Source organism: Phodopus roborovskii, unplaced genomic scaffold (assembly GCF_943737965.1).
Source record: "Phodopus roborovskii unplaced genomic scaffold, PHOROB, whole genome shotgun sequence".
NCBI lineage: Eukaryota > Metazoa > Chordata > Mammalia > Rodentia > Cricetidae > Phodopus > Phodopus roborovskii.
In genome coordinates, this window is record NW_026126460.1 from 21,188,136 (window position 1) to 21,202,151 (window position 14,016).

Below are 14,016 nucleotides of genomic sequence, written 5' to 3' on the forward strand. Positions count from 1 at the left end.
CAGTAAGGGCTCTGTTGGAGCTTGTAAGCTCGGTGTTTGGCATGCCAAGAGAACCTTTCCCTTGATTCGAACTTTAGCACATGCAAGTAGTTGTAGGATTCATATTCAGCACCTAGAGGTGTCGGGACTGGTGCTCATCAAATGTAAACTGGTGTTAGTTCAGTACTTGGGGATCATCTCCAGGACTAAAATTAAATACCCAGGGCTCACGCGAGGTTTGAAGTTCCAAGTTCACTGGTGGGATTCGGAACTGAACGTCTAGAAAGAGAATACAGGCGTCATTGGGATGAAGGCTCCAGGGTTTTGAGGTTTGGGGTCAGAAAGAGGAACATTGGGTTCCCGAGTTTACAGAGTTTGTTCATGGCCAAAGGGAAGTCGTCAGAGAGGAAAGGGTGGGATGCAGGTTTTTTGTAGGCAATTGAGGTCTGGATTGGGATGAAATTTGTGGTGGTGGGAGGGAGTATACTAAACTTTTGAGTTTACATCCCAGGAAAGGACTATGTGTTGCAGTTTGGGGTGTGTGATCTGAGTGTAATTCTTCTGTTTGGGGTTTAAGGTTTAGGTAGCAATCTCCATCATGCTCAAGGCTGTGATTCTCATCGGAGGTCCTCAAAAGGGTGAGGGGCTGGGGAGTGGGGGAGAGCGGGGTAGGCTGGAGTGGTTGGCGGGGTTGGGACAGAAAGAAGTGGGAGGCTAAAGTGTTCTCCTCTCCTCTCTCAGGGACCCGCTTCAGGCCTTTGTCTTTTGAGGTGCCCAAACCGCTGTTTCCTGTGGCAGGTGTCCCTATGATTCAGCACCATATAGAGGCCTGTGCCCAGGTAACCCTGTAGGCTCTCCTATCACGACGCACTTCCTGCTCATCTCTTTCACGCTGTGTGTCTGCCCTTTTCCAGCCATGATCCTTTCCACCAGGTGTAACTCCACAGGCTGTCATTCACAGGCGTGAATGTGAATGGCATTCCTTCAGGTGGTGCAGTGTAGCTAGCCCTGTTGACATCCCTGCCTCTTGCTGCTTTACCTAGTTTTACAGTGTGGAGTGTGAATCCAGGCAGGGATCTTAAAAGACCATTTAGAGCCGTGGCATGGGGGCCCTTATTGACAATAAAGCCCATGCTCTTCATCACTTTGTTACTGGGGTAGGCGAGGTTTGAGTTTGAGTCCCGTCTCCCTGATGTGACCCAGAGCAAGCAAAATGTATACCCTTTTGAGCTCTGGTTTTCTTATCTGTAAAGGAGACATTAGACCTTCCCTGTAGAGTGGCAAAGCTATAAAGTACCTCATTCAGTGCCCCCCCCCATATACCCTCATCTCGTGCTGGTATCAAACTCAGAGTCATATGTGATGGGAGATGGCTCAGCTGCTACAGTGCTGGCTTGCAGAAACACAAGGACTTGAGTTTGATCCCCATCACCCTTATAAAGAACCAGCCATGGTGATGGACACTTGCAATCCCAGCACTGAGTAGGTACAGACAGGCAAGTTCCTGGGCTTACTGGCCAGCCAATCTATCCTAATCATTAGATCTCAGACCCCAGTGAGAGACCCTCACACACACACAACAACAACCAGGTAGACCGCTCCTGAAGAAAGACCCATGATTGACCTTGACCTTTGGCCAGGTGGATGCATACACATGGCGTGTGTACCCATATATGCACGCACACACATACATGAGCTACAGATACAGCTCAGACATAGACACTTGTCTAGTATGTGTGAGGTCTTGCATTCAGTCCCCAGTACCGAGAAAGAGGGGGGCTTGGAAAAGAAAAGGGAAGAGATGACTGGATGATGCGTTAATGTAGCTTGGTAGACAAAGTCATTCTTAGAGTGGGTTCCAGTTCAGGTTTATGGGAGAATATGAAACAATGGAAAGATCTGGCTGAGATGACTTCTGACTTGGCATTGTCCAAAGGATAGGCAGGTCACAATGGTTGATTACCCAGGATATACAGCTGAAACTGAATTTGTAGCCTTTGGACTTGTGGACCAGTACCAAGATCTTCCCAGTTCCCATCAGAATTTTCTCTCCCAACTTCTTCTCTTGTCCTAGGTCCCTGGGATGCAAGAAGTTCTGCTCATTGGTTTCTACCAGCCTGATGAGGCCCTCACCCAGTTCCTAGAAGCTGCCCAGCAGGAATTTAACCTTCCAGTCAGGTGTTTGAATATATATATATATATATATATATATATATATATATGTGTGTGTGTGTGTGTGTGTGTGTGTGTGTGTGTGTGTGTATACATACATATATATAGGTATACATACGTAGTATGTATACATACATACATACATACATATCTGAATCTCAAAGTTCTTGGGAATGGGTTGAGTCAGTATTCCCCATACCCAAGGGATTCTTATTTTGGGAATCAGAATTACTTAATGTGGGGTTTCTCTGTAAGCCTTGGCCAGAAGTACTTCTGGCATTGACAAAGGCAGAGAGAGGTACTGGGAGAGGGTATGTCGTGTGCCCTGGCCCCTGGTGTCTCACTGAGCTGGCTGGGGTTTCTGGGGACAGGTACCTGCAGGAGTTTGCTCCCCTTGGCACAGGGGGTGGTCTCTACCATTTTCGGGACCAGATCCTGGCCGGGGCACCTGAGGCATTCTTCGTGCTCAATGCTGATGTCTGCTCTGACTTCCCCTTGAATGCTATGCTGGATGCTCACAGACGCCAGCGCCACCCTTTCTTACTCCTCGGCACCACAGTAAGAGGGCTGTGAGGGCTGAAGGCTGCAGAGAGGCTGGGGCCACTCTAGGTCTTAGAGTAGGAGTGGGTGTTGGGAGGGAGATGTGCTGCCCCGACGGGAACGGGGGTGTCATTGGCAACCCTGAGCCCTGTGGTTGCTGGAAGGTAGGGAGAGGGAGGGCAGCTGTCAGCTCTTGACTCTGCTGAAGGCCTGTCAATGTCAGAGCTGCGTGCCAGGTGCTAGAGGGGAAGGAAGGGAAGGAAGAGAAAACAGCCTTGGCTGCCCTGGAGAAGGCAGGTCACTGTCTTGGATATGTCTGTCTCAGGCTAACAGGACACAATCCCTCAACTACGGCTGCATTGTTGAGAATCCACAGACACATGAGGTGAGAGCAGAGTGGGGGGGGGCTGGGTACCACTCTGTGAGATCAGCACCATACCCTATACCCCTAGAGAATGCTGAGAACACTTGAAGGCGGGGCCCATGATGTCAAACAGATAGGACACTGTGTGCCACCACCCCTACCCTTCCCTGGGGAATTACCTTGTAACCCTTTCAGAGAGACTGGGGGAGGGGCAGTTCATTTCTGTAGGTGTGCTGTTTTAATAAATGTATGCATGGGAACACAAAGGAGGGGCCCAGCAATAGCCTGAGGTGGGCAGGGGCAGGGCTTCCTTCAGGAGCAGGGTGAGCTGAGTTAAACTTGAGATGAAGGAGACTGAGGGTTTTGCAGGCAGAGAGAACAGTTTGTGCAAAGACAGGCAGGCAGTACATGGTGTCCCATAATTATTGAGGTGGAAACATAGTCCCTAAGGCAAGAGGGGCATTGTCCCTGTTTGTGAGAATCCCTGCTCTGAAGCTCACTGACTTTGACACAATAACAATTTTATTTGTTCATAGTTTTATATATATGTGTGTGTATATGTATATATGTATATATATGTATGTGTATATATCATATATGTAATGTACACATGTGTGCATACATACATATGCAGTTTTGAGGCAGGCACCAGCTAGACATGAGAGAAGCAGAATCATAGAACACATCCTCCACCTCTCAAGAAACCTTACAATCTAGCAGGAAAAAAGTGTCGGAAGCCAATCCTTGGAAATGGCACAGTGGCCTAGGTGAGGTATGACCAGAGGTCAGGGTGACAGGCCTGAATAGCTAAATGAAGCTGGCAGGAGAGGACTGAGGGATAATGATGTCAACGATCTCAACTGGGTTTCCAAAGGTGGGTTTCCCAGAGGAAGAGGTGGGGAAGGGCATCCCAATGGCCTGGAGTTGTGCTCCTGCAATGCTGGGAGTTAGGAAGAAGAGAGCAGGTAACCCTCTGGGGGTGTAAAGCCAGGTAGGGGCAAAGTCATCCCGATCAGCAGAAGGGCCTGGAAATGACAGAATGAGATTGTGTTGGTGATGGTGGTCTGCCCTCCACTCTGCATTCTGGCTTCACTTCCTTAGGTCCTACACTATGTGGAGAAACCCAGCACCTTTATCAGTGACATCATCAACTGTGGCATCTACCTTTTCTCCCCAGAAGCCCTGAAGCCTCTTCGGGATGTTTTCCAGCGTAATCAGCAAGATAGGCAACTGTGAGGCAGGCTCTGTGACCCTGTGACCCAACCCCAAGCATCCTAGACCCTGATCCTTGCCCCCTGCCAGGCTCCACGAGTTCCATGTCACCCTGATCAACCTCTCTCCCTTTGCCCTTTCCCACTGTCATCTCTAGCTAGTCTCCCTAAGTCCCTCTCCTTCTAACCTCATTCTGTCCCTCTTCCTCATACACCCCAGCTCCTCCTCTGTCACCGCCTGCCCATTCCCATTCTGGTCCATTTCTCCCCAGCCCTGGGTGTCCCGGAGACATCTTTCAGAACAGACGGCAACACACACTTGGGTGCACATGTGCTCAAGTGCAGACACACACACACACACACACACACACTCACAGAGGCTGCCCAGAGCCTTGCTTGCTCATGTGAAGTTTATCCATCCAAAGCCTGAAAACTTGCTACTAGGCTTCCCCCGTCCAGCTCCCATCTCACGCCTCACTCATCTGCTGACAACCATTTCTCACTCCATCATTTCTCTGCTTCTCCCCATCTCTCCTGGCTTCTTTGTCTCTGTTTCCGCTGAGCTGGCATCTCTACCATCTCTTTCCCCCCTCTCTCTGTGACTGTCTCTGCCCTCACCAGCTGCCTTGCTCTGGGGTGAGTTTGTTTTGTTGTGTCATCCAGTGAGGGAGGGTGACTAGTCGGGTAAATGGGGGGGAAGGTGGGCATGGGCAGGGATGGGGGGATATGGTCTAGGGGCCTGGGGCTGCCCGATGAAAGCCGTCTATCAAGGGTAGTAGAAGAGGTGCCTAGGATTTGGATAGACCTTGATAGAGGAGGCAAGCTAGAGGAGGGCTTGAAGAGGTGGCAAAAGTCACCTTCAATTCCTTCCTGGAGAGACCCCATATCCAGTCTCAGTCAGGGAACTGATGTCTCCTCCTTTCCTGTCCAGAGAGGAATCTCCGGGCTCATGGCCTGGAGCAGGGACCATCCGATTGGAGCAGGATGTGTTCTCAGCCCTGGCTGGGCAGGGCCAAATCTATGTGCATCTTACCGATGGTATCTGGAGCCAGATTAAGTCTGCAGGGTACGTGAGGGCTGGGGAGGAGCCTTTCTGAGCCTCTGATTTTGAGGCTCTAAGAGTGTGGCCTTGGGATGATAGGCACAGGCCATGCTGGACCCTGACTGCCTCACTCCTTTTTCTGTCCCTAGCTCAGCCCTCTATGCCTCCCGCCTCTATCTGGGCCGATACCAGATCACTCACCCAGAACGGCTGGCCAAACACACTCCAGGGGGCCCACGGATCAGAGGTACACAGCCCAGCCCACCCCATCATAACCCTTTACTCTCCCCTGCCCTCGGAGCCTATACTCTTCACCTCAGTTGCAGAAGTGAAGGCTCAGTCTCTTTCCTTCCCTGTCCAGATCTGTTTATGGGGTACCTGCCCCCAGGTAGTTTCTTCTGCTTCTAGGAAACGTTTACATCCATCCAACTGCTAAAGTGGCCCCATCAGCTGTGGTAAGATCTGGCCCCAACCTTAGGGAGAGGCTGTTGGGATTGATGAGGATACCCAGGGACTGAGCTCAGGTGCTGGTCTTTGTTTCTGCTTTGGTACACCTGTTGTGTGGCCTCGAGCATCCCCACCCTCCATACTCATGGTGTGATGGTCCTCTCCACAGCTGGGCCCCAATGTCTCCATTGGGAAGGGAGTGACTTTGGGCGAGGGTGTGCGTCTGCGAGAGAGCATTGTCCTTCATGGGGCCACTTTGCAGGTAGGTAGGAACCAGGCACACAGTAGTGTGTGGTACCCAAAAAGCTGAGGGGGAGGGCCCAGGTATGCCTCCCGGGTCAAAAGGGGTTAGCCCCAACCGCAGGCTCTGCATCTCCCTCCCACACACCCTTGTGCCTGCCTCCTAACTTTACTCACCCTGAACCATGCTCCTTGACAGGAGCACACCTGTGTCCTTCACAGCATCGTGGGCTGGGGAAGCACTGTGGGGCGCTGGGCCCGAGTAGAGGGGACGCCCAATGACCCCAATCCCAATGACCCCCGAGCTCGCATGGACAGTGAGAGCCTCTTCAAGGATGGAAAGCTACTTCCTGCCATAACTATCCTGGGTATGGTTTGTGGGGGGGCTTGGGGTAAGGGTTGGGAAGCTCCATGGATGATGTCTAAGGGAGCATTTGTTCTGGTATGTACCATGCGCATGCGTGCCTCTGTGTGTGTGTGTGTGTGTGTGTGTGATTTCAGCAAATGTTCCCAAGATCCAACCATGTACGTAGCCTGAATGAGTCACTGGGGATGAGATCAGGGACACATGTGGGCAGGAAGGGCTCCCCCTTGATGGCCTAGCCGAGGGCCTAGCTCCATGTCACCTCTCCCTGTCACCTCTCATGGCCTTCTTGCTCCCGGTGCCCTTGTCCATGCTTCAGGATGCCGTGTCCGGATTCCTGCCGAGGTGCTCATCTTGAACTCGATTGTTCTGCCACACAAGGAGCTGAGTCGAAGCTTCACCAACCAAATCATCCTGTGAGGGTGCTACAAAACAGCCCTCAGGACTCCTGCCCACTCTACTTAGGGCTGCTGCCTGCCTGGCCATCTCTGTCCAGAAAGGACTTGAGGAAGCCAGGCAGAATCTTCCCTTTGCAGGGAGCCACCAAAGGGAACCACGTGTGTGGCCAGGGATGTCTGGCCTCCCTCCCCACTCCCAAATAAACCCCTATGAACCTTAGAGCCAGCTTGGACTCCCGCTTGTGCCTGGGCTGGGGGTGGAGGTCCAGGAGGGGCAGCTGAGTCAGGCCCCCCCACATTAGCATTTAAATTGGAGTTGTTGCTGCTGGCTCATGAATAATGAATCCAGAGTCCTGGTAAATCTCCCCCTCCCACTGCCTCAGCCTTCTGTACTAGCTGCTTTAGAGGAAGGCCCTCCAGGCTCCCTGGCCTGCTGGCCCCCTGACCTTCGCCCTGTGTGCCTGCCTCCCTGGGCCTGGCTTTACAGAATGCAGAAAGCTGAAGGATTTCAGTGGGCACACTTGCTGGGAGGCTTGGGCCCAGGCTGAACACCCAGCAGCCTGCTCTCCCCAGCTCCTGCCAAGACCCAGCCCTGGCCTGTTTAACGCTTTGCCAGCTCCATCTGCTCCCAGGCTGGCTTTGGGGAGTTGGGGGGTTTTGCCCCTTCCCAGGGGTCTCCCAGGATCTGTCTCCCACTCCTCTGGCAGAGGGCTGTGCTCGCGGAGATGCCTTGTTACCTTTTGGCAGCCTGATACCTTCTGGCAGGTCAAGCCCTGCTCTTCACACATCTCTCACGTTTGTCCATGACCCCAGGGTGCCCCTCTTGGCACCCCCTTTCCACAGCTGTGGGTGCTGAGCTTAGATGCCAGATGAGCTGGTAATGATCGTAATCTGCTAATTGAGAGGAATCTAATTACCCGAAGAGAATAGGGGGGCAGGGTTTGGGTGGGAGGCAGGAGGGGGTCCTGGCAGCCAGCTTGGGTGACAGGCAGCAGGGTGTCGGGGCATTGTTGTCAACAGCAAGGTCTGGGACAGAGCCCAGGACATCATAGTTTCCTAGGCAGGCAGTTAGAAAGATACAGGAAAGCTAGACCAAGGCTGCCCTGGGGACTAGACTAGATGTGACTAGGTCCTGAAAGCTGGGAGATAGCCATGGGAGATGGCCCAGGGTCTTAGCTGTCCTAACCTATAACTTGCTTCTCCACAGCCCCTTTCCTTGGTTTCTTCCCAACCTGCCTCCAATCGAGACCGATCATCATCATCCGCAGAGGGTGGCAGACCCACTCAACCTGGGGTCACCTCCCTAAAGAAGGGGCTAGGAGAAGGTTGGACCACAAGGCCAGGCTCTGGGTCCCTTTCCTCTCCTCCCCCTATTCTGACCCTTCTGTTCCAAGTGGTTGGCAGAGGCCATGGCAGCTCCATCATAAATATGATAATTTAATTATTTTCTCAGCAAAACACCGTGAAATCCAATAAGTCTGTGTCAGGCCCCGGCCCCCGGGACCCCCCTCCTAGACCCGGTGGGGGTGGAGGCATGATGGCAAGAGGCACCAGAAGGGGAAAGGGTCAGTGTTTGAAGGTGGAGTGGGACAGGGAAGTTGAACCATTCAAAACATTCCCCAGGCTTGGGGGGGGCACGTGTGCAAAGTGTCTTAACGGTGAGGGATGATGCCCCCACTTCCCCCCAGCACTGGGAGAAGCTGTCTAAGGGGGCAGCTCAATAGCCCATTATGTGGGAGGACTCTGCCTCAAGAGGTAGCAGGAAGGCCCCTTGTCTGTTACGTTGGGACCCTGCACCCAACCTTGGTCTCATGGAGGTATAGGAGTAGGAGGGTACTGGCTCAGGGGTGGGTTTGAGAAGAGAGAAACCAGAAGGAACTGTGGTGGGAAGTGGGGGGAGGGGGAGGGATGCGGGGGAGGGGTGTGCTCCTGCCATTAGTGCCTTTTTTCTTTTTTCAGTTTCCATAAAAAGATTATTCTGTAAAATCATGGAAGGGGAGCGAGTTGGGGACCAGGGAGGGGGGGATGAGTCCCTGGCATAGAGCTGGATGGGGTAACAGAAGAGGAGGACAGGGACTGAGTATGGAGAAAAATTTGGATGGGCTTCAGGAGCAAGCAAGACAGAGAGGGTAAGCCAAGAACATTGGGGGGGGGGGCGGAGACTGGTCAGACTGGGGCTGGACGAGGCAGTGCCCTCACCCATGTCCTTTGCTGGCGCTGCCCAGGGCCTAATCCTACCTCTATCTTAGTCCCTCCCCCTGGCACTTAGCAGCCATTATGGGGGAGCAGATTGCAGCCCCCCTCCCCCTCTCTGGGAAGCAGGCACAGCTGGGGCCCGCTACATCTGCCGCATCAGCACGGAACACAGCTGGGTGTGCCCAGAGCCATGCTCCCCAAAACACAAAGGGGGTGGGAACCAAGGAGAGCCCAGACCCCTGAGATAGACACACTGACACCTCTGCCAACAGATACTCCTCAAAGTGAAGCAACACCCACCAACACACGCTCCCTCGTGTGCAGAGACTGAGACCGGCAAACACGCAATTACCCAGCCCCGCCTGCCACCCCCGCTCCCCTCCCGCAGCCCCCTCTCTTTCCCTTCCTTCTGCCTAAGGCTGCCTTCTGTCACCAAGGCCATCTCTGAATTGTCCTAGGCTAGGTTTGGAGGAGCAGGGGATCTCATTGGCACCAAGAACATCCTTCTATAGGGCAAGGGATGATCAAGAATGCCTCGGGGTCCCGGGGGCTCACCCTGGGAAGCAACTTACCCTTCTTCCAAGATTATACCCCTCCCCTTAAGGAGGCCCATCCCTAGACAGGTGGGGTCTCCATGCCAGTGGACCACCAATGACCTATCCCTGTGGCTCGCCTGTGTTCCACCGGCTACCGCAAGGAGGCGCTGCGTGCTTTCAGTCTCCAGACCTGTTCTGAGCCCGGGGCCAGCCTCTGCCAACCCTATTATCCGGTAGTCCTCTACCCTCCTCAGTTCATCGCTTGTCTTAGCTCCGCCACCCCAGGCCTGTGTGGGGTGCAGGATTCTTTCCATGACAGGAAAAGTCCTCCTTCCCAGAACGGATGATCAAGAGTTTCTTCTTTCTCCCTTCCTAGTTAATAGCCCCTGATTAAACCTGCCTCCTCAAAGATCTCATTTCCCTGCTCGTCTCCTTGGCCGGGTGTCTTGCCCTCAACTCTCTCCTCCCTGCCCCCTCCCATCATCCCACACGGCGCCCACCCCCACCCCCATGCCCCTCAGAGCTTTAATCCCTCCTGCTGCTGTGCCGCCTTATCTACTCCCAGCAGCTTTCGCTGCAGCAAAGCCCTCTCCCCCCCTCCTTCTCGGGATCTTCGCTCTCTCCTTCCTGCTCCCTCTGCTCTCTGACCAGCGCCCCCTCCTGCCTAGCCTCTCTGTCATTCAGGTCCCTATCTCGGGGCTCCCTGGCTGGCACCAGATCTGTGCTTGACGGCCCTTTGCCCTCTTCCAGCCTCAGCTCAGAGTCTAGGCTGCCCACCCACTCCCACTCTTCCTGTTCTATCTCGACCCTCTCCACTGATCCCTCAAACTTCGTGGGTTTCTGACCGGACAGGATTTGTATCTTCTTCCTGGTCTCCCTTTCCACGTCCCCTCCTTAGCTCCTCCAGATTCCTCTAATCTTGAACCCCGGCCTCCCCGTTCCTGGCGACCACAGACCTCCTCTTGAGAATACCCAAATAGGGATAGATAATGTGAGCGAAAGACGGGAACACGCGCTTCCCTGGGATAGCCCAGGGAAAGCCTTGTGGGGGTGCAGAGAGTACTGGTGACAATGGGGGGCAGGGCCTGACGGTGGGACGCTAACCCTCTTCAGTTGCCTCAGATCACGTCCGGGCCTCCCCATCCCCCTTCGCCGGGACTCTCATTAACCGCTTCTCCTGCCTCGTCCGTGGCATAAATAACCCAGATAAATCAGCCGCCGTCCGCCCCCCGCCCCTCGGCCCCCGCACAGCCCGTTTGTCACCGCTGCTCGCTCGCCAGCCAGGCCTGGCTGGGCCAGCGCCGCCATCCCCCCCCCATCCTTGCCCCTTCCCGCCCACGTCTGTCCCACACTGGTTTCCCACCCCCTGGTCAGCATCAGGTCCAGGCTTCTGAGCTGCTGCGAGTGGCAAGAAGGTGTCCCTAGGGATCAGGAGGCTGGGGATTCGATCTATAGACTGCTCCTTAAGGGTTCAAAGGTTGTATAGTTTTGAATGGAGCCAGCTAGCCTGTGGTGGAGCCAGGAGCCCACAAATGACAGGAAGGAGCAGAAACAGCTTCCTTTGGGGGTATCCCTGGGCTGTGAAGAGGTTCCCTGAGAACCCTTCAGGTTGAGTCCTGAGAGGCCTGGGTCTCCTCTTTGGGACATTTTGCTCAAGTAAAAACTCTAAGCATCCTTCCAGCACCCCTTGGCTAATCCATCCTGCTCTCCCTGTGGCCTCCACCCCTTTCCCGGGATGCCTATCCGAGTGTACTCTAATACTCTACCTTTGCCTGCCTCTCTCGCTACCCTTCTCTTTCCCAGTTTCAGGATGCCTAATCCGCATCCCAGGGCAGGGAGAATTAAGCTGTGAACAAATCTGAGAAGTGGGGATAACTGGAGAGTAGAAGAGCCTGAGTGGGGCTAACATCTGCCTAAACAGCAACCCCTCCCCACACACCCAGCTCCGGCATCCCTAGAAGCCCCTCCCACTTGCTCAGCCAGCTTTAGTCCTGGCCAGCTCCCTTCAACTTCGTATCCTCGCCCTGTAAGGGGCTGCTGGTCCCCAGGGAATGGGTGAGAGAAACAGGGAGGGGCTGAGGGAGCTTGGGCGCAGGGCTGGGGGTGGGGGTGGGGAAGAAACTGGGCCGGGCCCCAGGGACCAGCTGGGCAATGAGCCGGGGAAGCAGCCGGGAGGCTAAATGAGGGAGATTATCACCCAACTGCAGCCGGGCAGAGAAGGAGGCAGGCAGGGAAGCAGGGAGAGGGGGAAGAGGGGACAGGGCCAGAGGCGAAGGGGGTGTGGAAGAATAGGAAGAGGGCCAGAAGGGACCCGGGAGGAGTGGAAAACACCAAGAGATGGGCTGGAAGGATGGGCCCCCCCACGGAGCATAACCAGATTCCCAGAGGCAGGGAGACTGGATTGTAGGGACTCGGGGACAATTAGAGACAGCTGGCCACCGGGCAATGGTGGGCGTCTGCATGTAACAAACTGCTGCTTCATTCCAGTGGCCTGGAGTTCCCCCACAGCCACCCCCCCTTCAGTTACCACCCAACCTCTTTCCTTTTAGAGGTGAAAGAGTCCCTGCTGACCTGAAAGGGAGAAGAGGGTGTTATCCAGGCTCATGATGGAGGTCAGTGTGCAGTGGAGACAGCTTGACCCCGAGATCCCAGCAGATAGCAGACAGGGTGTCAAGGCAATAGTGGGTGCTGGGGAGAGATTGGGGGGCAGATCCCACTTTCTTGGCAGAGCCCCAGACTGAGGTAACCTTAAAAAAGCAATTAAATCACCTTTTTAAAAAAAAAAACCCAGTAAAGAAAAATCGATATTAGGAGAAAAGGGAAGCCAGAGAAAGAAAGCAGGGATGGTGTGTGTAACTCGGGGTGGGGTGGGTGGGAGGTGGGGACTGTGCAAAGGTCTGGGAGTCCAATAGGGAGGGGAGAGTACCTACCAGGGTAGGGGCAGAGAGGGAGCTGTCTGGGGTCTCTTGGACCGTTGCACAGGAGCTCAGCACCTCTGCCAGTGCCAACTCTGCTTTCTCCTGCTGTGTCCCAGCAAGAAGCCACACCTGAACCTGTCCCTAGAGGTCTTATCTCCCCAGCTGTGGGAGCCTGCTGACCCAGACTCCTGGGAAGCTTTGGGTAAACCCAGCTGTGGGGCCTTGGGAAACCACTTTGCTGAAAGGTTGGGGACCTCTAGTTAGAGCACCATGCATGGCTAGGACCTGGTGTGTGGGTGGATTCCACACTGGGGTGACCCTCACCAGGGGCCCGCCCTAGCCTTGCAGCAAGGATGAGCTGAGCAGCGACTTGAACACAAGGGGAACCACACTTAGGACCTTCCCTGGGGGCCAGCCTGACGCAGGGGAGGGGTGGCCGCTGGGTAGCTCGTGGACCTCGGGCTCTAATCCCCAGCAGCTGCCGTTTCCCTCAGATCGATTCCCTTCTCACTTTTTATTTATTTATTTATTTATTTTTTTTTTAGCTGCTGGTTCTGAGGCTTGGATCGATGGAGCCTCCTCCCCCTCCCCTCTGAGCTTCCTCTCCCTGCTGCTCATTAGTGCCCCGATTAATCAGTCCCCCTTTCCTCCCAGGACAAGTGCTTCCTCCCCTCAGGAGGATTCACACTTTCACACACACACCCCCGGGGGGCACAAGTGGGCCATTCTTGATACACCCAAGAGGAGGTACCAACGTCCTCCCCCACCCCAGTGAACCAAGAGGGGCTTCCATCTCCTCTGGTGATGGCCCATGTGTCCGAATCCTCCTCCAAGATAGCAGCCTGCAGGACTTCCCTACCTGCCTCTGCCAGTGGACAGGGCATTCCTGGCACGGATTTCCTTAATTTAGCACTTCCATTGAAGCTCCCACTCCCTCTGATGAGCCCTCTGGGCTCTTTATCCCCCACCCCCACCCCCTCTGAGCTCTTCACTCACTCCCTAGCCTGGCTCATGCAGCCCCCACCCCTTTTCCCCAAGCCTGGTGATAGCAAGAGGTTTGGAGAGCACAGGACTAGTGAAATGGCCACAGATGAGCAAGTCAGCCAGGGTGGCCTTCGTCCCAGTCACAAGAATGAGTAGAATCGGGTTTGGGGGCAAAGCCAGAGGAAGGGAGGCAGTACCCCTCCTGGGATGGACAGGGGTGTGGTGGGTGTGGAAATCAGCATCAAGGCTCTGAGGAAGAAGAGTCTTGAGTGAAGCCAGTTGTCGCTTAATCTTGCCTGCCCTCCCCTTCTTTCCCTCCCTCATTCAAACAAGTGGCTCTCTCAAGGAGTTGCTGGAAGCTGCTGTGAGTGGGACAGCGAGATTAGCCGAAGGCTGGAGTCAGAAGTCAGGGAAGCCAGGAGCTGAGGGACAGAGGTGATTGACCCTTCGTGGGGTGTGGTCCAGGAAAAGTGGCAAGGAGTGGGCTGAGCACTGGGAGGGGAGCATTATTCCCTGAATGGCCTGAGACTGGGCTCTCTGGGGTCCCCACAATTGACTGAGGTACAGCAAGAGTTTCAGAAGCACCCCTAATGCTGGGCTCTCCATCCTCATCCTGAGCTGGGGT

The 14,016-nt window shown here is 54.5% G+C and overlaps 1 protein-coding gene across 1 annotated transcript; it reads left to right on the plus strand.

Annotated features, from left to right (window-relative positions):
- The first annotated feature begins 239 nt into the window (after positions 1 to 239).
- Gmppa (GDP-mannose pyrophosphorylase A) lies at positions 240 to 6,991 on the plus strand. The gene is made up of 12 exons (XM_051190517.1): positions 240 to 617; positions 721 to 818; positions 2,054 to 2,157; positions 2,523 to 2,709; positions 3,017 to 3,076; positions 4,157 to 4,287; positions 5,198 to 5,332; positions 5,458 to 5,555; positions 5,717 to 5,763; positions 5,925 to 6,017; positions 6,195 to 6,363; positions 6,679 to 6,991. Exons 1-12 carry the CDS (start codon positions 578 to 580, stop codon positions 6,777 to 6,779), a joined length of 1,263 nt encoding a protein of 420 aa, XP_051046474.1. The 5' UTR covers positions 240 to 577; the 3' UTR covers positions 6,780 to 6,991.
- The last annotated feature ends 7,025 nt before the right edge of the window (positions 6,992 to 14,016 follow it).